Genomic DNA, 24,154 nt, shown 5'->3' with positions numbered 1-24,154 from the left:
CATTAATATAGTTTATGTAAAAAGCAAATTAACTCAGAAAAAAAATATTGGCATAGTGAAAACATACATCATCACAGTGAACTCAAAACATCATTGTGCAGAATAGTCATAAATACTACGGCATCCAAACATACATTTCAAATATTTATAAACAGAGGAGAGAACAGTATACAGTAAAACTTAATTTCTTTAATTTCATCCAAAAGCATATTGATTTTTTTAAGTTAATGTTCTGGTATAAATTCTTCACCATAATGAAACAATATTGCTGTGTATAAATGTTATAATACGTTACTACAATGAAAGGATTTGCAGACCCAAGCGCTGTGGTCTGTTTTGGCAGAATAACTGAATGCATTTTCAAGGCCTAATATTACAAATGTTTACCAGTCATTAGATAAAGGCTGTATTTGAGCTATGTTTTTTTTATTTATGTGGTTGCTTCCGATAATAAAGTAACAAACACTGCAAATCAGTGTGCTACATTTACTGTGAGAGTTTGTAGAACACTGTCCAATGGTATCTTAAAAGGTATATTATGCAGCTCAAACATTTTAGACATTATTATTTTTGAAGAATATTTGGGTTGCCAGCTATTTAGCTCTAGAGGTCATCTGGCATAAGGGCTTGGAAATGCATTTTTCTCTAATAAACAACTGGTGGAGGAAAGATTTAAATAAAATAAACCCATTAGCTACAGACAGTGGCATTTGACATAAAATGTAGTTAAACTGTCACCCACAGAGTCTAATATGTAGGGATACAAATTACAAGAACAACAACTTGAGGTGTTTAGCTAGCAAAACTAAAACTGGAGTTTTTCTTAAAAGCTGCTAAAAAGAAGTTATGATAATTACAATACAAAGGCACATGTAGGTATATTATAGCACCATTGGCTGCATAATTACAAAAAGTTAACATTTTTACTTTTACACATTTTTATTTTATTGGTACAAAGCAAGTAACTATATTTTTAAAATGTCTAGTAATACTGTTATTCCACCCAAAGCATTTTTTAAAAAGTCGTCATTCTATAGTAAACATCTGAGGCTGTTAAGATAAATTTATAAAATTAAATGGTAAGAAACTGAAAACTTTTTTATATTTTATAGCTTGTGAACTGATTACCCTCAACTTCTGCCAGATTCCCAAGGAGTTCAGGGTGCCCAGAACTTTACAAGATAGGGTCTTTCATCTCATTTATATTGGGTGTCTCCTTTTAGTTCACTTAGGGAATACATTCATTTAATCATTGAGGGTTAAATTTGCCCATGGACAGAGCACCATCATAAGGCCTAAGCAGCACATATGGCTTTGTGGTGGCCCTTTAGATAGGCCTTCGGAGTTTTACCTAAGCAAAGATTGCAAAACAGGTCCCTTAATGTTGAATGTTTTTTAAACTGCCTCTTTTTCTATTGACTACTGATGTTCTAAAGATTTTTTCCTTTTAATTTTTATTTTTTTAAAAACCTATTTACAGGTCCCTTATAACATAAATATGTGAATATGTATGTAGTGGGACAAATTCTTCTCAGTTTCACCCTTGTAAATGAGATGAGAATTTGACTCCGTATTTATAACATTTGCCCATAGTCCTAGTAGAACGCCAATATTTTTAAAAACAGCCTAAATTTCAGGCCACTGTATCTCAAATGACTTAATATAAGCTCCACCCTTGCCTATGACAACTTTGTTTTCATAGAAACTAATATACTATGGAGAGAAAATATATGAAAACTAAAAAAAAAAAATAGGCTAAACGGAGGGCGTAAACAAAATGTGTGTTAAGTGGCATGCTATGTTTCTGGGAGTATCTACATATTGTCCACCATTCATAAATATTAGAGTTGTCCCAAACTTGTTGCAATAAAAACTTGATAGCACCACACATCAACTCTCTGTGGGAGAAGAGGAGAGAAAGAACAAACTGCATGTGACAGATGTTAGCCATGTAGTTTACTGCACTACGGAAGGTGCTCAGATACTCAATGTATTTTCCACTACATGCATCTGATGAAGTGGGTTCTAGCCCACGAAAGCTTATGCTCAAATAAATGTTAGTCTCTAAGGTGCCACAAGTACTCCTGTTCTTTTTTCAATAATAAGGGTGGTACAAGAATCCATATAGAATAAAATAGAATCAAACACGGACAAAAAAACTATATAGACTGTGTAGAGATGTTTTTCAAAAGATCTTTCATAATTTAATCAACTAAAAAGACCAAATTTTTTTGGTCTTACCATATACATCTCTGCTGAAATAACAAACAATTTTGATGAGTGAGATACTACTTTCTCCTCATACTACATAGTAAATCCCACACTGAATGATAAATAAATGCTCCCATCTGATTTTTTTGTCACCATCTATTTAAGAGATGGAAGAGACTTATTAGATCATCTGTTGTATTTCCATAACAAAGTAACACATTGTCCAGTCAAAAAAGTTACTTGATAAGTTAATTGTTTTAAGGAAAGGCTAAAGAATGTAAGGTAACAGTCAAAGAAAGGGAGAAATCGTATCATCTTCAGTTAAATTATATACTGTGTATTTTTGTTTATCAACCTTTACCTTACCAAATGTCCTAGCAGAGCAGAAGTTTCTTGTTAGGCATACTAAGAAAAGTGCTGGGCTTGGAGGAATCTGGGTACGTGCAAGCATGCGGCTGTGACATTCTGAGTACATTTCTCAGACCTGAAGAAGAGCTCTCTATAAGCTCAAAAGTGTCTCTCTCACCAACAGATATCTATCTATATGTATGCACTACAGTTTGTCTAGGGATACTTGCTCCCATTCTTTAGAAAATCTAAATGACTTGTCAATCAAGTTTGCATTTTGCAGAAGACAAAAAGATGAAAAGCTACAGCCCAAGGTTAGTGATTCTTTTTATTTTTAATTGAACATAATTTAGCATTGGGAGAACACAGTTGTGGAAAATAAAAATAACTCGGAGTGCGCATAGATTTTCTTCCACATCCTTAGAGCTTATTGAGCAATATCAAGCTTTTACTTGAGCAACAGCCTTTACATTTAATTGTTTCAGACAGCTTTCAATCCTGGCATTTCTGGATAAAAATGCTTTTAATAGACATTAAATCAGTAATATGCTGTATTTTTAAATTAAAGTACCCAATTACACTTCAGCCAATATGCCTTAGAAAAATCAAAAGTATTTGAAAAATGTTATTGGCTGTGATTGAGGCAATAAATGGCAAAGACATTTTAAAACTTAAGGTTCTTTCTTTGATAAGGACCAGGTCTTGCTGGGAACCCCAACATCATCATGTTGAGCTACTACCAAACCAGACACATTTATTGCACTCTGTAGGATCCAACATTGACTGAAGGGTTCTTATTCCCCAAATTTTCAACTAGAGCTTGGACCTGTTGCTTACTCTGGCACCTGACCACATAATACTTACTTACACATGAGTAGTCTTCCGTGAATAGTCCTGTTGACTTCAGTGAGACTGCTCATGAGTGAAGTCTGGACATTGGTGTCTAGAGTCTCTCTAAGGCTTGGTCTACACTGGGGAGGAGGAAATTGATCTAAGATACACAACTTCATCTACGAGAATAGCGTAGCTGAAGTCGACGTATCTGAGATAGACTTAGATTGACTTACTTCACGTCCTCGCGGGGCGGGATCGATGACCGCCACTCCCCCGTTGACTCCGCTTCCTCCTCTCACCCTGGTGGAGTTCCAGAGTTGACAAGGAGTGCATTCGGGGATCAATTTATCATGTCTAGATAAGACATGATACATCGATCCCCGATAGATCGATCACTACCCACCAATCTGCCGGGTAGTGTAAACATACCCTTAGTGTTCCCTTGCTTCCAGAATTTGGAAACACCTGCTCCTGCTTGGTAGGAACAGACTAAATTATTTAATAGTAAAACTAAGGTTGTTTGTGGTTATACAGAATTTTATGTAATAGATCATCATCTTTCTCTTTCACCTGCTTTCTACAGGCCTCTTGCTCTTATGCTTCTCTTCATACTCTCTCCTAGCCATTTCATTTATTGCCTTTCATGCCACACTCTTTTTCTTGGAAAAAATATCTAATCCCCATGCATCAAGTGTCTTCCAACTCCTCCCTCAAATCCTTCTGTAAAACCAAACTCTCTCTCTTCCTGTTATAATGTTGTATATATGTGCCTCCATAAAATGTTGAATATTGATTTCTTAACATCAAAAACAGAGTAAGAAAAAAAGCCTACTTATCTTCTCCCCAACAATGTCTTCATTCTTTCCTGCACATGAATTTTTTTTCTGTATAATAAATTTGTCTGACCTAGGGCCATATTCTGTTTTGATTTATACCCCATTCATGGGATGTAAATCAGTGCAAAATGTAAACCTTAGTTTATAAACTCCTTGGGTCAATGCTTGTGTGTGTCTGTGTGTGTGTTTTAAAGCACCATATACTTTTACAGTGCTATATATCTAATAATTTTGCTAACTTTATTTTTCTTTTACTAAGCTAGTATAGACTTGGGCCCCAATCCTAAAAAGACTGCATGTGCTGTGCTTTACATACTTAGTTATCCCTGGGACTTCTCATGGAGCATAATGTTAAGCAAATGCATGAATCTTTGCAGAATTGAGGTATTAGTTTGTTAGATGGTTTGCTGACAAGGCGTATCTTTTTTATGTCAAGAAGTTATTGGTTCATCTTTGCTAGTAGTCCCTTGCCAAAAAAAAGTCTGAGAATAGCTCTTTTTGTAAAGCTAGGTACAATATTAAGAAATGGGTCCAATATGGCAGATCAGAAAACCCCTTAAGGAAGAGTGTTAGTATTGGGTAAATATAAGCTGCGAGTATTCAAATTCTTCAGAGGGAGAAAAACTATTTGGAGAATTATGGCAAGAGCTCTTCCCCAGTTTGAGTCTTGAGAACTATGGTCAAAGACAAATTCAGATCTGTTGCACCCACTTAGAGCAGATCTGAATTTGGGACTATATATTACCAGGCATCAATTTTGATTTAAGAATTTTTAAATTATTACAAGGACTACTTATTTCATTTGCCATCAGAGAGTGGCAGTTGCTGTGGACACTGCATTGACCTTTTGGGATTGTGCACATCAGTGTGTGAAAATAAATTGACTTGTGAAATATTTAAGAAATGCCAGAAGTGAGCAACAACACTGCTTAGGTAAAGCACTTCATTCTCTTACACGCAGTGATCATTTTGAATGTTTTATGGTATTGGGTTACATCATCTATCTTGTCTTTTACTTTTTGACTTGAGTGCCATGGAATATCATGGACTACATTCAACTCTACATTTAATTTAACTCTGACTTCAGTGAAATTATACCTGCTTACACCAAGCCAAAAAGTGAACATATTAAGATGGTTTTGATGAATTTCCATATTTTCCTGTGAGCATCTACTTTTACCTATTAATGATATGCAATGGTACTGTACATGGAATCATAGAAATGTAGGACTGGAAGAGACCTCAACAGGTCATCTAATCCAGTCCCCTGCACTCAAGGCAGGACTAAGTAATAATCAGACCATTCCTGACAAGCATCTAACTTGTTCTTAAAAATCTCCAGTGATAGAAATTTAATAACCTTCCTAGGCTATTTGTTCTAGTGCTTAACTATCCTGACAGTTAGGAAGCTTTTCCTAATGTCCAACCTAACCTTCCTTGCTATAATTTAAGCCCTTTGCTTCCTCAAAAGTTAATGAAAACAATTTTTCATCCTTCTCTTTGTAACAATCTTTTATGTACTTGAAAACTGTTATGTCTTGCCTCACTTTTCTCTTCTCCAGACTAAACAAACCCAATTTTTTTCAATCTTCCCTCATAGGTCATGTTTTCTAGATATTTAATCATTTGTTGTTCTCCTCTGGACTTTCTCCAGTTTGTCCATATCTTTCCTGAAACATGGCACCCAGAACTGGACACAATACTCCAGTTGAGGCCACATCAGTGCGAAGTAGAGTGGAAGGATTACTTCTCATGTCTTGCTTACAACACTCCTGCTGAGATATCCCAGAATGCTGTTTGCTTTTTTTTGCACAGTGTTATACCTTTAGCTTGTGATCCACTGTAACCCAGAGATCCCTTTCCACTGTACTCCTTCTTAGACAGTCATTTCCCATTTTGTACGCATGCAACTGATTGTTCCTTCCTAAACAGAGTACTTTGTGTTTGTCCTTATTGAATTTCATCTTATTTACTTCAGACCATTTCTCCAGTTTGTCCAGATCATTTTGGATTTTAATCCTATTATTCAAAGCACTTGCAACCCCTCCGAGCTTTGTATCACCCACAAACTTTATAAGTGTACTATCTATGCTATAATCTAATCTAATAAACCTCAAATGTTCATGCTTTGGAAATACAATGGCAAAGTCACCTGCAAATGAAAAGTACCAGATTTTGTGTTTTCACTTATATACAAAATGATTTAAAAAAACCTACTTCATCAAAACATATCAAGTATAAATGTGCAGCATTACATGTAATTTTAAAGATAGAGCAAGCAAAAATATCTTGTTTGTTTTCTTCTAGACTGGTAAAGAAAATGAATTTTGGTTAATGCAAGCTAATCATCGCAGCAAATTAAATACTGAATAACTTTAACAGTAATAAACAAATGCATATAGCCTGAAATATGCATTTAAATTTTACATTATTAGATTAAATTAGCATCCTGACAGTTTTGCTTGTTAAACTAAGACTCTGAAATGCACAAGATTAGATTATATGTGAAGCAATCGAGCACAACTGATAAAAAAAAATTAGTGATACTTGTATACAAATGTTAAACAATCAGGCTCACTTTATAGAAATACTGTACCCTCTGTATTAATTGTGTGGTTCAGTAGCAATAATGCTAATCAGGCTCATTTCTGCTACCTAAGATATATATTGCATTTACAGGATAGCTCACCTACCATTTCATTAGGAGGCATAACATGATTTAGCATGGGAGGATTATTTTCTCTCCCAGTAACTCATGTTGATGAGGTCTGAATATGATGGGATTAGAACTATCCAGCTTCTAGAATTGTATGAAAAAGAACCTTGCTTTCCAATTCCCAGTCTGATAGGCTACAGTCTATCTATAACAGCTGAGCTCTTATAAAAGGAATTACAAAAGCTGTTAAAATGTTTAGCACACAAAAATCTTTTTTGAAGCTTTAAACTGTTGTCAAATAGCCAGTTCCTGACAAAGACAACTACAGAATACTTCACCTGGCAGAAAGGTTGAATATTTTATTATACATTAAACCTACTTATCTCCAAATATTAAAATGCACATGTTTAAGATTCCCCAGCTTTGCATACCTTCTCAAACTAGACTTAAGGGCATTAAATTAAACCCATATGGTTCTTCCTTATTCCAAACAGAACTGCTACATTCATTAGATTCTTTGCTATTTTAGCATACAATGAAATGAAATTCATTGTTTTTAGGACTTATCAGCTACAGCAATTCAGAATTTCCATGGAAGAGTTTGTAAGGTATGCAAAATTTTTTTCCAAGCTAGCAAGTATGAACTAGATAGTCACCTCTCAGGGCAGGTCTACACTACGGGGTTAAGTCAACCTAAGTTATAACGTAGCTGGAGTCGACATAGCTTAGGTCGACTTACTGTGGTGTCTTCACCATGCTGGGTCCAAGGAAGAGTTTCTCCCATCCACTTATCTTATGCTTCTTGTTCCGGTGGAGTACCGTCATCAATGGGAGAGCAATCTGTGGCTGATTTAGCGGGCCTTCACTAGACCCACTAAATCGACTCCCAGTGGATCAATCACTGCAGTATCGATCCACAGTAAGGGTAGACATGCCCTCAGAGTGCACATACTCTCTTTAGAGTAAACTAACCTTAATTAGTTTGGTCTTACCCCAATGTTTCACAATTTGTATCACTCTGAACGTGCTATTATATAAGATATGTGCAACTTGTACTAGAAGATGCTTGTTGGAGCAGAACCCTGAGAAAATCAAGACAGATGTATTTTTTTTTTAAAAAACCACATTGTTTAATAGTATCAGTTTGAAAAGTTTCAATACTTCCCTTTAAAAAATTAAACAAGTGAAGTCACAATTTTTCTAATGAGAACAATTCAAATTTATCAGAATTTTAAACATAAATACAGTTTTGGATTATAAGTGCATGTCGTGTTGATTATTATATATTTAACAAACTAATTTGAAAATTCTAACCCTCTAAGAATAGCAATACTCAATACATCAAAATATTTGCTGGCTTCAAGTTCAAATAATTCCTGATATGGGGCAATTCTCTTCCAATAACTATTAGGGCAAGTTTTTACTTTATTATATTTTAGGTGCTAGATGATCTAGTTTCAGCTTTTATCAGCCTTGTGTACAATTCTCATCATTCCCATGTATCCAGAAACAAATCTGGGCATACTTGAGAGGAGTAATTCGTACTGCTACATTATAATCTTGCTGCACACCATTGACATCCATCCACTGATGACCTGAATAAATAGCAATGATCTTGCGTTTCCATTTCTTCTTGTTTGGCTCTTTAAGGCGGAGATAGACTCCAGAGCCAATAGACCCAAGCTCAGCATCACAGTACTGGTAGAAGAGATCACTGGATTCATCAGACACACTACAAAATCGATAGACCAACTGCCCAGATCGATCATCATCAAAACCTGAGAAGTGGATCATGCTACCAGGCATCTTTCTGATTGTTGGGCTGATTCCCAGCTCCATATATTTCTTTTTGTGAGGGCGCTTGAGCTCAAGAACAGCATAATCATAATCCAGGGAAACATCCCCAGTTACGCCTTCAAACCAGCCTTTTGGGATCTGGGTACTCTTTACTCTGGTCCACTGGAAGGAAGGTTTACTATCAGAGGCTTTCTGACTCCTCCCAGTTGCCTTTTGTTTTCTGCCACGACCTTTGGATCTCTGCTTCAATTCTGAGGTACGCTCACTGTGATCTCTTGCCACAGAAACCTCTCTCTTACCCCTTTGATGACCTCTGCGTTTCTTGCCCTCACCTTTAGATCTCATCTTCAGCAATCCCACCCTCAGCTTTTTGCTGCCCTTGATGTAATCCTTGCCATTATGAATACAGTGAGCGGCTGTTAGAACGTGCTTGGGGGAAATAAGAATGCCACTGCAGCCTGTGGAAATCTTCACAGCTGTGCTAAAAGGGAAGTTGGTCATGAACCGCTTGTCAGAGATGCTGAATCTGCTGTCTGTGCCATATATCTGCCTCTTTCTTCTTGAGGACGTTCTTTTGGTGGTGGTGTTCTTGGCTGCATCAACTGCTAGTCCTAGAACATTCACATGAGTCAGGGTCCGTGTGCCATTCTCAAAAACAGTCTCATAGGACAGAAACTCCTTCAGGTCAGACAAGCTTGGCACTGGGAGTCTCCTTTGGCATTCAATTCCACACACATTACTCAGTTCTAATTTGGCTTTTGCCTCAAATTTAGGGCTGTCAAGGGAGAAAGTCCGTTCACTCACAATCTGGGGTACCTTCTTCAAGTGCCAGGTGAAATCTTGTTCTGTTTCGGCTCCATCAGTCAGACATAATATGGGAATGGAAAGCATCAATAACAGCAAGATATGCCCCATTGTGTTAATGTGTGTTGCTCTGAAAAAGGGAGAATAGAGACTCAAATTGATATTTAAAAATAAAATTGATCTGATTCTATTGTATGACTACAGCACTGTACAATATTTCCATCAAAATCAGTGGGGTAGAATATTAGCATCCAGGTTACAAAAGAAACAGGAACTCATTGACTCTTCATTCATTTCCCCACATTTTGATCTTTATAATTCTACTTCTGTTATTCATTAAATAAATTACACCTAGATATAAATCATAACCCTCAAGAAGTATTTTAAGAAGCTAGCCCCATTTCCTTGATGTTCTACTTTAATTACATGGCATCGTACCAATCATAAATGCATTTGATACATTTCAAATCCATCAACATCAGGCTTTGTAATGTAGTCCCTAGTCTAATTTTGTTCTTGTGTTTGTGGCTGAAAACAATCATGACTGCAAAAATGTTGACAATAATATGCAATAAATGCAGACCAACGTGTGCAAAATGTTATTTTAAAAGGCTGCATAAAAGTAAAATAGCTTGATTCAAATTAGTACTTTCTCCAAATGAAAATGTTTATTGTATCTCATCCAACAGTAGCAGTGTTTGGCCTAAGCAACCTAAGCAATACCACGCATCCAACCAAAAAGACAGATGTCCATCCCAATTCTGTCTGTTTCTGGTACCTGTGGACAGTGAGACACATTCATTCCTCAAATTGCCTGCTTGTGCTCTTGCTTGGAAGGATTTGCTTCTGCTCCATCCCTTGAATTTCTAGTCTATGTCTGAGGGACCCAAGAGCTACAGAGCTTCATACACAAAGGGTGACTCACAAGAAAGTAGAAGATGGCTAATTTGGGGGAGGGGTTTCAGGAATTCATAGAATAGGGAGGACACAGTCATAGGTGGCGGAGGAGCTAGATGGGCCCCCAAAGCTATTTCCCTCTGAGATCTCTCACAAAACTATTAATACATATTACAGTGGTGCCTGGAGGCCCCAGCTAAGATGCGAGACCCATTGTATCAGGTGCTGTTCATACACAAGAGCTTGCATTTAAATAGACAAACACAAATTAAGCATTATTCTTGTTTTACAGATAGGGCACTAAGGCACAGAAAGAATAAGTGACTTGCCCAAGGTCACACAGCAAGTCTGTAGCATAGCCAGGAATGGAACTAAGCTCCTCTGAATCCCAGCTCAGTACCTTAATTGCAAGTCTATTCTAACTTTGTAGATGGACTTGATGCTTAAAATATTAACCAGATATTGGCTGTTGATGGCTGGAGATTTGAGCTTATTCATGTACCCTTTGTACAGTTGGGTAATAGTGAAATCTCAAGCACCTGTAGAAAGGGCACTGTCTATAATTAAACCTTAACTTAAGCAATTTACGCATGTGTATGGTTATGCTCTTTGGTTTACTGTAATTACAGTTTAAATCTGGATAAAATGTCTGTTTTATATTACATATAATATAGTTTAGCAAAATCTGAATTCTTTGTTATAGTGAAAATTAAAGGTAATAAAACAATGAATAAGGCTAGATAAAGTGATAAGGTACAAAACAGTACCTTGTGAATAAAATTCAAAAAGTGATAGCTTTGCTTTAAAATGCACACCATGAACCAATGAGTCCTATATTTTTTGAACAACTTGTTGTACCAGTTATCAGACTAAGATCTTAGCTAGAACAATTAGCACCCACCATCCTTTATTCAACTGTGAGTACCATGTCCAGCAGTGGAGTTTATTACTTCTACCATATTCAGGGGTGAGTCTCTCGTCATCTGTGTAATTTACAACATTTTCTAAGATCCTAAACTTGTGTGATACACTAACTTACTTACTTAGGGTAGAATTACACTACTGCAAGTTACAGCGACCTAAGCGCTGTCCTGTCAGCGGGAGATGCTCTCCTGCTGACATAGCTTCCGCCTCTTGTGAAGGTAGAGTAATTCTGCCGATGGGGAAATGCTCTTCCATTGGCATAGAGTGTCTTCACAAGATGTGCTACAGTGGTGCAGCTGCATCGGTGCAGACCTGCCCTTCAATTCATGCCCACTTAGGATGACCAGAGTCCTGATTTTATAGGGACAGTCCCAATTTTGGGGTCTTATATAGGCTCCTATACACCCCCACCCCACCCCGATTTTTCACATTTGCTGTCTGGTCACCCTATGGCCACTTACCAATTTATTCTTCATACAGATCTTCTAGATTTGGACCACTAAGTCTGAGGTAAAGGGAGTTAAAGTGGGCATGAAGGCAGGATTGTGGCAATAAAAGCAACTAACATGAGAGTATAAGAATATGAACTTTAAATTAGGACAGATTCTGCTTTAAAGTACAGAAAAAACTTTAAAACAGTTTTTTCACCTTAATATCAGTAATATTTATCCTTTCAGACATTTAATGTCCTAAAATACCTGTTTAACAAGTAGTGAGGTGCTAAGAGAGCCTGCTGTTTTGTTGAACTTGTGAAACTTATCAATATGCAAGACACATTCTACCTAGAATTCCTCTTCTCTTTGAGCCTAATGACTGGCTCACAGTTCAGAGTCCACATACATGATGTTTTCCTACAGCTAAGTGTCATAAATGTTTAGGAATGTTCACTAATGCTAGTTCCATGCAGAGAGACTTGGGCATACCACTGCTGAAGTCTTTCCAGGAATATGGTTGATGTTGTCCCAGCTGGAGCTATAACTAACTTTTCTCTATATAGAGGCTTCCTACAATAAAATGGGTGGGGTGATGTAGCTCTCTGTAATCATCTCTAACACAACCACAAAGACCACATAAGCTCCTCCTGTTTGAAAGACTAGAATAGTCATCTACACCAGCAACACCATCACAGGACCTAACCAGATCAGCCACATCATCACCGGTTCATTCACCTGCACATCCACCAATGTAATATATGCCATCATATGCCAGCAATGCCCTTCTGCTATGTACATCGGCCAAACTGGACAGTCTCTAAGGAAAAGGATAAATGGACACAAATCAGATATTAGGAATGGCAATATACAAAAACCTGTAGGAGAACACTTCAACCTCCCTGGCCACACAATAGCAGATCTTAAGGTGGCCATCCTCCAGCAAAAAAACTTTAGGACCAGACTTCTAAGAGAAACTGCTGAGCTTCAGTTCATTTGCAAATTTGACACCATCAGTTTAGGATTAAACAAAGACTGTGAATGGCTTGCCAACTACAGAACCAGTTTCTCCTCCCTTGGTTTTCACACCTCAACTGCTAGAACAGGGCCTCATCCTCCCTGATTGATCTAACCTTGTTATCTCTAGCTTGCTTCTTGCTTGCTTATATTTACCTGCCCCTGGAAATTTCCACTCTTGCATCCGACGAAGTGGGTATTCACCCACGAAAGCACATGCTGCAAAACGTCTGTTAGTCTATAAGGTGCCACAGGATTCTTTGCTGCTTTTACAGATCCAGACTAACACGGCTACCTCTCTGATACTAGAATAGAATGCTTATTCCCTCTAAGGGCAGACATTAGAAGTAAAGGATTTTGTCATTTATAATTAACCATTTTTTGTTTGCTATGAGTTGGAAATGATGTACTTTGAGAGTTGGAAGAAGCCTATACCTAGAAAGCACTACAAACATAGAATTGCCATATCAGAGCAAACTAGGTGTTCTAGACAATGTTTTATTGCTACACGTGTTTAAAATTAGTAAACAGAGAGATCTTAAACACTACGCTGCTTTAAGGTAAGAAACAAAATGAAAGGGAGAGGGGAGATTTGGTCCCCTGTGAAAAATTCCAGCTTCTCCTCCCATTTGTCAAACCCCCCCGCACAGTGATGAGGGCTCTCAGCTTGATCACCTTCAGCTGCACTTACAAGCCCCTCCAACCTTCCCCACTTCAAACTCCCAACATCCCAAATACTTCTCCATCCCGCATAGCAAACTCTCCCAAACTCTACACTCTGGTCCCCCTTCAACGACAAGCTCCAACATAAACATATCTCCCACTTCATACACTTCAAACACCCACAAGCAGATTTGTGGATCTGTCCCAAATTTCCCACTAATTCATGCTCGGTTGTAATTCACTTGCTAATATAGGATGGATGAGAAGAAAAATGAAGCTCAGGTTCCTGGCAGGGTTTTCTCCTCCAATGTCTGTTTAGTACAATCTGTGTCCTGAGGCTGTTGAAAAGGTACTTATAATTGGCGGGGTTTGCACAAGGACTAGGTCTCTAGTATCTCAAAAACAGAGTTAAGCAATTTTCAGACCTCAAAGTGAGGAGTTGCTACTTCAGCCTGTACAGAGGTGCGTCTTTTTCCACCCAATTTTGCAAGGGGAAAAAAACTGAAATGAACAGTTCAGGAAGAAAACTCACTGGTTTTTGGCAACTATCTATCAACATATAACCATAGCTAGCATGTGAAAATCTCAAGATGAATCATGAAAATGTTTAGGGCTAACAGCTGCTGCTCCTCCAGACTCCATAGAAGAAACCGTTACTCCAGCAATGAGCTAAGACGTAACAGTAAATCTCCATCCTGAATTCTGTCTGCCTCTTCCTCCTAAACTTGTGCTGATATGCTTGATGAGTGCATTAGTTTACATATCTGACCTTCCATTATGATTTAAGAAAAAACAGATCTAGACTGAGATTGTAAATTTAGGTATGGGTATAGTGCACAAGCACAGAAGCTAATTTTACAAAAATATGTATAAAAGCACAAGGCAGGGTTCTGAAATCTCAAATTAAACTTACTTCAGCTGCAAAAATGAATTAATGGTAGTTTCAGCCTTAATTTTGACTTTCCTTATTGCTTAAATTTGTATGTCTATATCTTAAGTATCGGGGGTAACTGTGTAGGTCTGTATCCACAAAAACAACAAGGAGTCTGGTGCCACCTTAAAGACTAACATTTATTTGGGCATAAGCTTTATGGTTAAAAGCCACTTTTTTTACCCATAAGAGCTCATGCCCAAATAAATCTGTTAGTCTTTAAGGTGCCACCGGACTCCTTGTTATGTCTCTGTGTGTGTGTGTGTGTATATGTGTGTATATATATATATGTATATAGCCACTAGATGGCAGAATTAGATCAAGTCTCTTACCTGCGCTTTAAACGCACTCACTAAATATTTTATCTTTCAATGGAGTGTAATATGCATTATAAAACAGCTTTTATTAAGGATACTTACCCGCAATTTATTCCTAGACTGAACTATAAATTAAACTTTAGTTTAGGACGGCTGTAAACTCTGATGTAGGCATCTGTCGTTTTTCAGTTTTCTGGAAAAAGCCGTGCCCACTGTACGAATAGTTTCTCGTATGCCTCTTTCAGGTGGAAAAGATACCTTATGAACTGTCTTGAGAAAAATGACAGTTTATAAGATTGCCTGAAGACACTGCTCTGGCAAGTGCTTTCACAACACACCTCACTTCTGACCCATACTATCGCTAGTTCATCCAGAGTTAGTTTTTCCAGTACACTAAGCATGGTTGTTTTATGATAACATTTATTCCACTAGAGAATGAAATGCTCTTACATATCTTCCGCCAACCCCAAGTATCCCTCTCACCGTCCCGAATGTTTCTCTCCAGAGACACACAAATCCATACAATTAGTGGTGAACTGTGAGTGCTAAACTAAGCTAGAGAAACGGCTCAATTTTCCACTTTAACAAACGTTATTTTTACTTCGTATAGCCCCCAAAGCTTGCCACCCACTTTATAGACAGATACCATTTCTTTCCAGACAGTACTACGCCCACTATTTTCTTCCCTTACTTTTCAAGGATGAGAGAAAAAAAGCATCTTTGTCAAGCAACTTTTGTTCGTTTTGGAGGATGGTTTGAACAGCTCCTAAAATTAACGCTCTGTCATTAATAAGCATCTTTCCCTTCCCAGTGAAATGAGAGTTGTAGAGGCCAAGAAACTCCCTTTTAAAGTTGCGGTTAGCAGTTGCTTTCACTTCCAATTAGTTTATTTTATCCACCCCCATTCCTAGGAATGAGCTGTTCTATTCTCAGCAGTCTGTTAAATTCTTTGATTGCACTGCAACTAGCCTGCCTATTTATCGATACTGATCAGCTTTGCCTGTTTACAAGATTGAAGTCTAGTAACTATACAATTCTCTACAATAATACCCTCTTGAGTACAATTACTACATGCTCTCTGTAATGCACTGAGCCTACATATCAGGGTCTTGGGCACAGACAGAAGAATTAGACATATATAGATGAATTTACCCCAGCATTATCAGGAACAGAAGCAGTGTTACCTTTTCTAATCACTTTTATGGACATATATATCTCAACAGATAGTTCTTTAAAAGTGATCCTAGAGTTGTCTAAAAGAAAGAAAATCGGTTTTAGCCTAATGTTTAGGGGGAGAGAGAGAGAGATCCCAGCTTTCTAAAACAAAATAATCAGTTTTCAAATTTAAATACCTGCTGCCTTTACTTTTTCCATTTCTCTTGCAGATGAACTCGTTTTATAAAAAGGACTCCAGAGGCTGAAAATTAAATAAGAAGCTTAGCACAGATTTTTGTACCGCCTCACTGCCACAAGCAATCTGGATAAAATTAGTGTCAATTTCAAAACATGGGAGGAATGGTAGCAAAGAAACTAAGCAGATGAAGCGGGATGGGGTGGAGGGGAATCGCAAAAAAAGGCTTTCTCAATAAGCACTGCTGGGACTGTACAAGGACAAAAGTATGAAAACTTCCAAAATAAGCCTTTTCTTTCTATCTATTTTTAAGCCACCCATGTGGAACAAGACTCTTGACAAGTACCAGGGGAAAAAGTGTCTCTGTTCACTTTAGCCAAAAATATTTTCATCCGACTGGTCAGGCTATTCAGAAAAAGCTACTTTTAGTGTAAAATCCTGTAACTGGCCAAAATGTATTTATTGACGTCTCATCAATTGTATCTATTTGTAAACGCTACTGTAACAGAGAGGGCCACATTTGTGGTCCAGTGTAAACACGGTCACCTTAATAGATTTATCTACCTTTTCCAGCTGAGGCTCCAAGCAGCTATTCCGTAAACTCCAGCTCTCAGATCTTAAACAAAAAAGTCCGTTCAGCATTTTTGTGGTACAAGTAAGAGGTCTCAGGTGCAGCCCGCATTTTAGCGTGCCTGTTTGCTTTTAAAGCAACCAGTCCCCTGAGAGTTTTTTCCTAGCTCAGACGGCACTAGACAGGAACACCATTGGAAAGATCTTTTCATACCTGTTAGCATTCGAGAGAAAGGTGGAAACCTGGCCAAATCCCCGGCTCCTAAAACTTTCTACGCGGACACGCAATAGGTGCTCTACTCTTATCTAGTTAGTAATCCGTATTTGCCAGCTGGTTCCCAATTTAGTGAGCGAGAGATCGCCACCTCCAGCCAGCCAGCACCAGAGAGAGCAGCAGCCACTGAGCACAGTCTGAGCCCTGGCGGCTACTGAAGAAGGGAATGGGGGGAGCTGCCAGGTTTTTCCCAGGCGGGGGAGGGGATGGAAAGGCGGAGGGAGGGATGGAGGGAGAGGGAGGTCGGCCCGAGGGTGAGCTGCTGGGACCGCGTGCGGGTGTCCCTGTGGATGGGAGGGGAAGGAAAAGGGCTGGCGGGATGAGCTGGAACAGCTGGCTGGAGGGGAAGGCGGGAGAGGGCGGCAGAGGTGCACGCTGTGGGATGACCGCTCTGTAGGGAAGCTAGAGAGCGGGCTGTGGGGGTGTCAGGGACAGCGGGGGGTGCAGGGGAGAAGGGGAACAGACTGGGGATGACAGGGACGGCGGGGGATGAAGAGGAGAAGGGGAACAGACCGGGGATGACAGGGACAGCGGGGGTGCAGGGGAGAAGGGGAACAGAGAGGGGTGTTTCTCTGGGGGCGGGCTGTGGCTGGGAAGCGGGAGGGGGTGCAGATTTCTCCGCTCCTGCAGGCTGGGGAACTGCGAGAGGGCGCCGACCCCCTGCCCAGGGTCGGAGCTGCGGCCGGAGAGCGCCGCCCCGCGCCGGCTGCCACGGCTCCTGCGCTGCCGCTGGCGGAGGGATCGGCCCGTTCTCGCGCTGCCCCTGCCAGGGGCGCTCCCGCGGCTCCTCGCGCCTCAGGGCCAGCGGGGCTCTGAGCTGGGGGGCGGGGGGGGGGAGCGCGGGACGTTTCCCGCCTTGGAAACCCAGGAGGCGCCGCTTGCTGCTTCACCCAACGGCCTGCCCAGCACAGGTCAGCGCCCCCCTCGCATCACCGTCCTCCAACCGCCATCGCCTCCCCGCGCTCTCCTCGCCATCACCCCCACGAGCCCCCCTGCGCCCTCCTCTCCCTCCCCCCCGAGCCCCACCGCGCCCCCCCTTCGCCATCACCTCCCCCCTGAGCCCCACCGCACCTTCCTCACGACCTCCCCCCACCCTGAACCCCACCGCGCCCCTTCATCACCACCTCCCCCCCGAGCCCCACCGCGCCCCCCTTCGCCATCACCTCCTCCCCGAACCCCACCGCGCCCCTCCTCCCTGAGCCCCACCACACATTCCTCACCACCTCCCCCCTGAACCCCACCACGCCCTCCTCACCATCATCTCCCCCCTGAGCCCCACCGCACCTTCCTCACGACCTCCCCCCACCCTGAGCCCCACCACACCCTCCTCACCATGTCCTCCTCCCCATCACCTCTCCCCTACTGACCCCAAGCCTCTCCTGCACCCTCTGCCCCATCATCTCTCCCACCTGTACCCCTCCCCCACCTCATGCCACCCTGAACCACATCTACCCCTCCTCCACCAGCTCCCTCCAACCTGAACCACATGTCCCTCTCTCCATGGTTTAACCAGGTACTTGAGCAATATCTTGGTGTTTCATGAACTACCACCAAGATGACTGGGTTTCCCTCTATCTCCATATGGAATTTGCATATAATAAGGCCACCCTCCACCTCTCAAGGCCCTTTTTTCTCCAACTATGGATTGCACCCTTGGTTTCACCCAGACATCCTCATGGGATCTCTGGTACCTGCTGTTGCAGATTTCACTGCTCACCTCTACCAAGTACATCTAAAACTGAAGGAGCAGCTAGAATCTGCCAAGGAGGTTTATAAGCATCACACTGATCAGGGCTGCCAAGCCATCCCTGATCTTGTCATCGGGGACAAGGTTTGGCTGTCTATTCAGAATCTAAGGTCAGATTGCCCATTGGCTAAATTAGACCACCAATATCTTAGCCCAGCTACGATCCTGGAATGGATCAACCTGGTGGCATTCAAGTTGCAATTACCAAAATCCCTCGGTATCCACCCTGTTTCATATCTCTGTCCTAAAGCCCTGCACATAGAACCTGTTCCTGTCCTGCTCAACTCTGCTGCCGTGGCTATCAACGTCCAGGGACAAGAAGAGTACTTGGTTTGACAGATCCTGCACTCGCAACTCTTTAGAAAGAAGCTCCTGTACTTAGTAGACTGGGAAGTTTATGGCCCTGATGAATGATCCTGTGAACCATTGGAAACTATCCACACCACAGATCTGCTGCAAGATTTTCACCAAACTTATCCTGTGAAACCAGGCCCTGAGGCACCTAGGAGGCTCAAAGTGGTGGTACGGTCTGGAACCAGGGCTTGCACAACCACCTGATTGGCTAAGGCAGTCAGGTGGCTTGCTCTTAAGCCCAGCAGCTGTTCAATGCATATGCCTGTGGATTCTCTGCCCTGCTAGGCTTGCTTTGCTCCAAGCACTACTCGTGATTACTCCTGTACTGTTTCTGCCTAGATGCTGCTCTGCACCCACCCTTGTTCTAGTCATGTCCTAGACTTGATCCTGCCTTCAGGTAAGCCCTGGTCCATGGCTCCAGCTGTGTCAACTCTTGGCTCTGGCATTTGGACTCTGACATTGCGCAGAGTACAATCTGGACTGATGGACAGCTATGTCTCCTCAATTCTCTAACCTGGGGTGCTTTTTAAACTGCTTTGCTGTGAGAGCAACCACTTCTGGTCTGTTCACACATGGCCTCCGACATGTAAATCACTCCCAGCTATGCTGTAGGAGTGCTGTAGCCAGCCACTCATGAATTACATTACAGGGCAACACTAGCAAACTCCTCGTCACAGACTCTTCTCCAGAAAAGTTCATCTTGTACTGCCCAGCACCCTCCTGGATAATACAAGCTCATAAAAAGTGTGTCATTTATTAACAGAAAATGATATGAACAAATACCGTTATTTCAAATGGAGTTTCCCAAACACACTGGTTTAGATAAAACAACCAAACCAATGTATCAACTACAGAAAGAGTGACTGCAAGTGATGAGGCATATACATCAGAATTGATTACAAAGAAATAAAAGGTAAAATGCAACTGACACCTAACTTAACAAGCTAAGTGAATGCAAAGCAAAGATCTCTCTCACCACATGTTCCAGCTGTCTTACTGGCTGAACCTCTTTCAGTCAGGATCTTCCCTCCCTCCTCCCCCTTTGTTCTTCAGGTGTTGATGATGCTGTGAGTAGAGAGCAAGGGAGAGATGATTTGGGACAACTGCCTACTCCTCTTATATCCCATTCTCTTGCACAAGTATCATCAGCTGATGTTCAGAAGACAGAAAGTTGGCGTGGACAGGAATGATGATGCTTTGTCAAAATGTAGAACTTTTGCCCACATCCTGTCTCCTGCCCAAGAGTGGCAACTTAATCACCTGCTGGTCCCTTTGGTCCCATTGACACCTGGCTGAGACCTCAGCCAGCCTTTTTTGTCTGGAAACTTGTTTGTGACTGCCCTCTGGAACATGTCCACAGATGTGGAGCAGGGCTTTGATAAACTGTTACCTGGGATGTGCTGGTAGGAGAAAGAGAACACTAGGGCAAATTTGTAGAAATATCTATTGGAAGGGCTCACTGAAGAATTTGTCCTATTACTTCCATACACTGCAAGGAAATTCATGTTGACTTATCTGAACGAGACTCTGCTCTAAATCCTCTGGCTTGTTTTGGTCCTTTCACAATTTTGCGTGATTCCATCTAATTAGTTCTGTTGGTAAAGTGACTGTCAACTTATACACATTTCCCAGACCTGAAGAAACGTTCTGAGTAAGCTTGAAAGCTTCTCTCTCTCTCCGATAGATGTTGGTCCAATAAAAGATAGTATCTTGTCTTTCTAATATCCTGGGACCAACACACCTACAACAACACTGCATATAACAGAAACCATGACTTAACTTCAGTGTATTCTTTCAGTAACTGCTTAATTGATCTGGATTTATTTTACATGAATGAGTAACCCAGTGTGGGTTTGACTAAAAGCATCATAAGGTTATTGAAGTGTTAACTATATTATGTACCCTGTATGAAGGATATAAAAATGTTGACCCATTGTGATTAGTACACACACATCCACACTGCTTTTAAACATTTAGAACTATCATTCTTCAAAAGCTTGGACTTGTGAAAAGTATACATTACTTAATAAATAGCCATTTTTGAGCCAAAAGGCAGAGGTATGACTCGACTATCTGTATGCGTGGTTGGTTTTGTTTTGTTTTAAGGCTTTTGTAGCGAGCTCAAAAATACTGGTAACATTTTTCAATAAACTTTTATGATTACAAAAGTGTGAACGTAAATGTATTCATGTGCTGAAAGTCAAGTATGAGGTAGACTGGGGCTAACTGAATTGCCAAAGTCACATGGAAGTCTGTGGCAGAGGTGCAGATAGAACCCTGATTCCTATTCTGTTGTCTTAACCAGAAGCTTTGTGACTTTGTCCTCACCCACAAATATTTCAGATTTGGGGACGATGTATACCTTCAAGTCAGTGACACTGCTATCAGTACCCGCATGGCCCCACAGTATGCCAACATTTTTATGGTTGACTTCGAACAACGCTTCCTCAGCTTTCATCCCCTAGTGCCCCTACTCTACTTCCACTACATTGATGACATCTTCATCTGGACCCATGGGAAGGAGGCCCTTGATGAATTCCACCTTGATTTCAACAATTTCCAACCCATCATCAACCTCAGCCTGGACCAGTCCACACAAGAGATCCACTTCCTGGACACTACAATACAAATAAATGACGGTCATATAAACACCACCCTATATCGGAAACCTACTGACCGCTATACTTACCTACATGCCTCTAGCTTTCATCCAGACCACATCACATGATCCATTGTCTACAGCCAAGCCCTCAGATACAACCGCATTTGCTCCAATCCCTCAGACAAACACCTACAGGATCTCTATGAGGTATTCTTAAAACTGCAATACCCACCTGGGGAAGTGAAGAAACAGACTGACAGAGCCAGAAGGGTACCCAGAACAGGAACCTGCTACAGGACAGACCCAACAAAGAAAGTAACAGAACCCCACTAGCCATCACCTACAGCCCTCAACTAAAACCTCTCCAGTGCATCATCAAGGATCTACAACCTATCCTGAAGGACGATCCCTCACTCTCATAGACATTGGGAGACAGGACAGTCCTCACTTACAGACAGCCCCCCAACCTGAAGCAAATACTCACCAGCAACTACATACCACACAACAGAAACACTAACCCAGGAACCAAACCCTACAATAAAACCTGTTGCCAACTCTGTATATCTATTCAAGGGACCCCATCATAGGACCCAATCACATCCCCCACACCATCAAGGCCTCATTCACCTGCACATCTACCAATGTGCAAAAGAATAAATGGACACAAATCAGACATCAATAATTGTAATGTTCAAAAACCAGTAGGAGAGCACTTCAATCTCCCTGGACACTCAATAACAGACTTAAAAGTGGTCATTCTTCAACAAAAAAAATTCAGAAACAGACTTCAACGAGAAACTGAAGAACTGGAATTAATTTGCAAACTGGACACCATCAAATTAGGCCTGAATAAAGACTGGGAATGGCTGGGTTACTACAAAAAGTAATTTTCCCTCTGTTCATATTCATCCCTTCTTGTCAACTGTTGGGAATGGGCCACTTCCACCCTAATTGAATTGGCCTCGTTAGCACTGACCCTCTCCCACTTGGTAAGGCATGTCCCATCTTTTCATGTGCTGTATATTTATACCTGCTTACTGTATTTTCCACTCCATGCATCTGATGAAGTGGGTTATATCCCACAAAAGCTTATGCCCAAATAAATTTGTTAGTCTCTAAGGTTCTAAAAGGACCCCTCATTGTTTTTACTGATACAGACTAACAGGGCTACCCCTCTGAATCCTTCCCTCTGTAATACTTAATACATGGAATTCTGTGGAACCCAAATACATAGACCTACTTGAAACAGGATGTTTGTCAGCAATTCAGTCCTACAATTACATTTCAAATATACAGGTTAAATTTTCTCATATGTCTTCTCCCCTTCCCCCCCCCGAGTCTTGTTTTCCTTTGTTATGTGTGGCATTCTGTGACGATGCGGTTCTGGTAGGACCCAACTGAGAGTGCCAATTCAGGACAAATCACTTAAAACAGGGCAGTTACAGCCCAAGGCTGGGGTTTTTCCACCTCTAAGGCAAACCAAACCAGACAAACAAAGAGGACTTTGGTCTCACCCCACTGGCTAACCACAAGTCACACAAGCAATTCTCTTAGACACTCCAGTTTCCGAGTATCACCACCAGTGCCACTCATCCTGGGGATGAATGGTTATGAAAACCAACACCCCAATAAAGGAAAAAGGTTCTCTCGATCCCAAAGAATCAAGCCCCAGACCCAGGTCAATATACAAATCAGATTTTACCCACAAATCACGCTGTTTCCAATCCTTTAGAATCTAAAATCTAAAGGTTTATTTATAAAAGGAAAAAGATATAGATGAGAGCTAGAATTGGTTAAATGGAATCAATTACCGGTACATACAGTAATGGCAACGTTATTAGTTCAGGCTTGTAGAAATGATGGAGTGAACTGCAGGTTCAAATCAAGTCTCTGGAGTACATCCCCCGCTGGGATGGGTCATTCAATACTTTGTTCAGAGATTCAGTTTGTAGCAAAGTCCCTCCAGAGGTAAGAAGCAGGATTGAAGACAAGATGGAGATGAGGCATCAGCCTTTTATAGTCTTTTCCAGGCATAAGAACACCTCTTTGTTCTTACTGTGGAAAACTACAGCAAAATGGAGTCTGGAGTCACATGGGCAAGTCCCTGCATACTTTGCTGAGTTACAAGGCGTATCTGCCTTCTCTCAATGGGTCAATTGTATAGCTGATGGTCCTCAATGGGCCATCAAGCAGGCTAGGCAGAGCTAACACCAACTTGTCTGAGGTGTCACCCAGAAGCACAGCATAAGTTTGAAATACAGACAGTATAGAGCCAATATTCATAACTTCCACTAAAAATGACACATGTATACAGACAGCATAATCATAACCAGCAACCCATAACCTGGTCTTAAATACCTTATATGACCCCCTTTACATAAGATTTGGTGCCACTACAGGACCTTGGTTGCAACCATGTTCTATATGGTCCCAGATTATATCAATAATGTCACACATTCTATACATCTAAAATTCAGTATAATTATTTATATAGCACCAGAAGTCTGAGACAACTAGATCTGTGCTGTGAGTTCACAATCTAAACAGACAAAGAGAAAACAATGTAATTGAACTGTTAAGTTTTACAAGC

General features: G+C 40.9%; 1 protein-coding gene across 9 annotated transcripts; it reads right to left on the bottom strand.

Moving 5' to 3' along the window:
* Window positions 1-8,098: 8,098 nt before the first annotated feature.
* Window positions 8,099-17,332, bottom strand: PRSS35 (serine protease 35). 9 transcript variants are annotated; one of them, XM_045008552.1, is made up of 6 exons: window positions 16,802-17,332; window positions 16,582-16,633; window positions 16,019-16,083; window positions 14,769-14,936; window positions 12,477-12,558; window positions 8,099-9,616 (listed from the first exon to the last, which is right to left on the bottom strand). In XM_045008552.1, exons 5-6 carry the CDS (start codon window positions 12,482-12,484, stop codon window positions 8,353-8,355), a joined length of 1,272 nt encoding a protein of 423 aa, XP_044864487.1. In that variant the 5' UTR covers window positions 12,485-12,558; window positions 14,769-14,936; window positions 16,019-16,083; window positions 16,582-16,633; window positions 16,802-17,332; the 3' UTR covers window positions 8,099-8,352. The 9 variants fall into 9 exon arrangements, with proteins under 9 accessions (XP_044864487.1, XP_044864493.1, XP_044864485.1 ...); XM_045008558.1 differs by lacking the exon at window positions 12,477-12,558; XM_045008550.1 differs by lacking the exon at window positions 14,769-14,936.
* Between the last annotated feature and the right edge of the window lie 6,822 nt (window positions 17,333-24,154).

Source organism: Mauremys mutica, chromosome 3 (genome assembly GCF_020497125.1).
Source record: "Mauremys mutica isolate MM-2020 ecotype Southern chromosome 3, ASM2049712v1, whole genome shotgun sequence".
Lineage (NCBI taxonomy): Eukaryota > Metazoa > Chordata > Testudines > Geoemydidae > Mauremys > Mauremys mutica.
The sequence above is the reverse complement of the archived record's forward strand: the minus strand, read 5'-3'. Positions and strand labels throughout refer to the sequence as shown.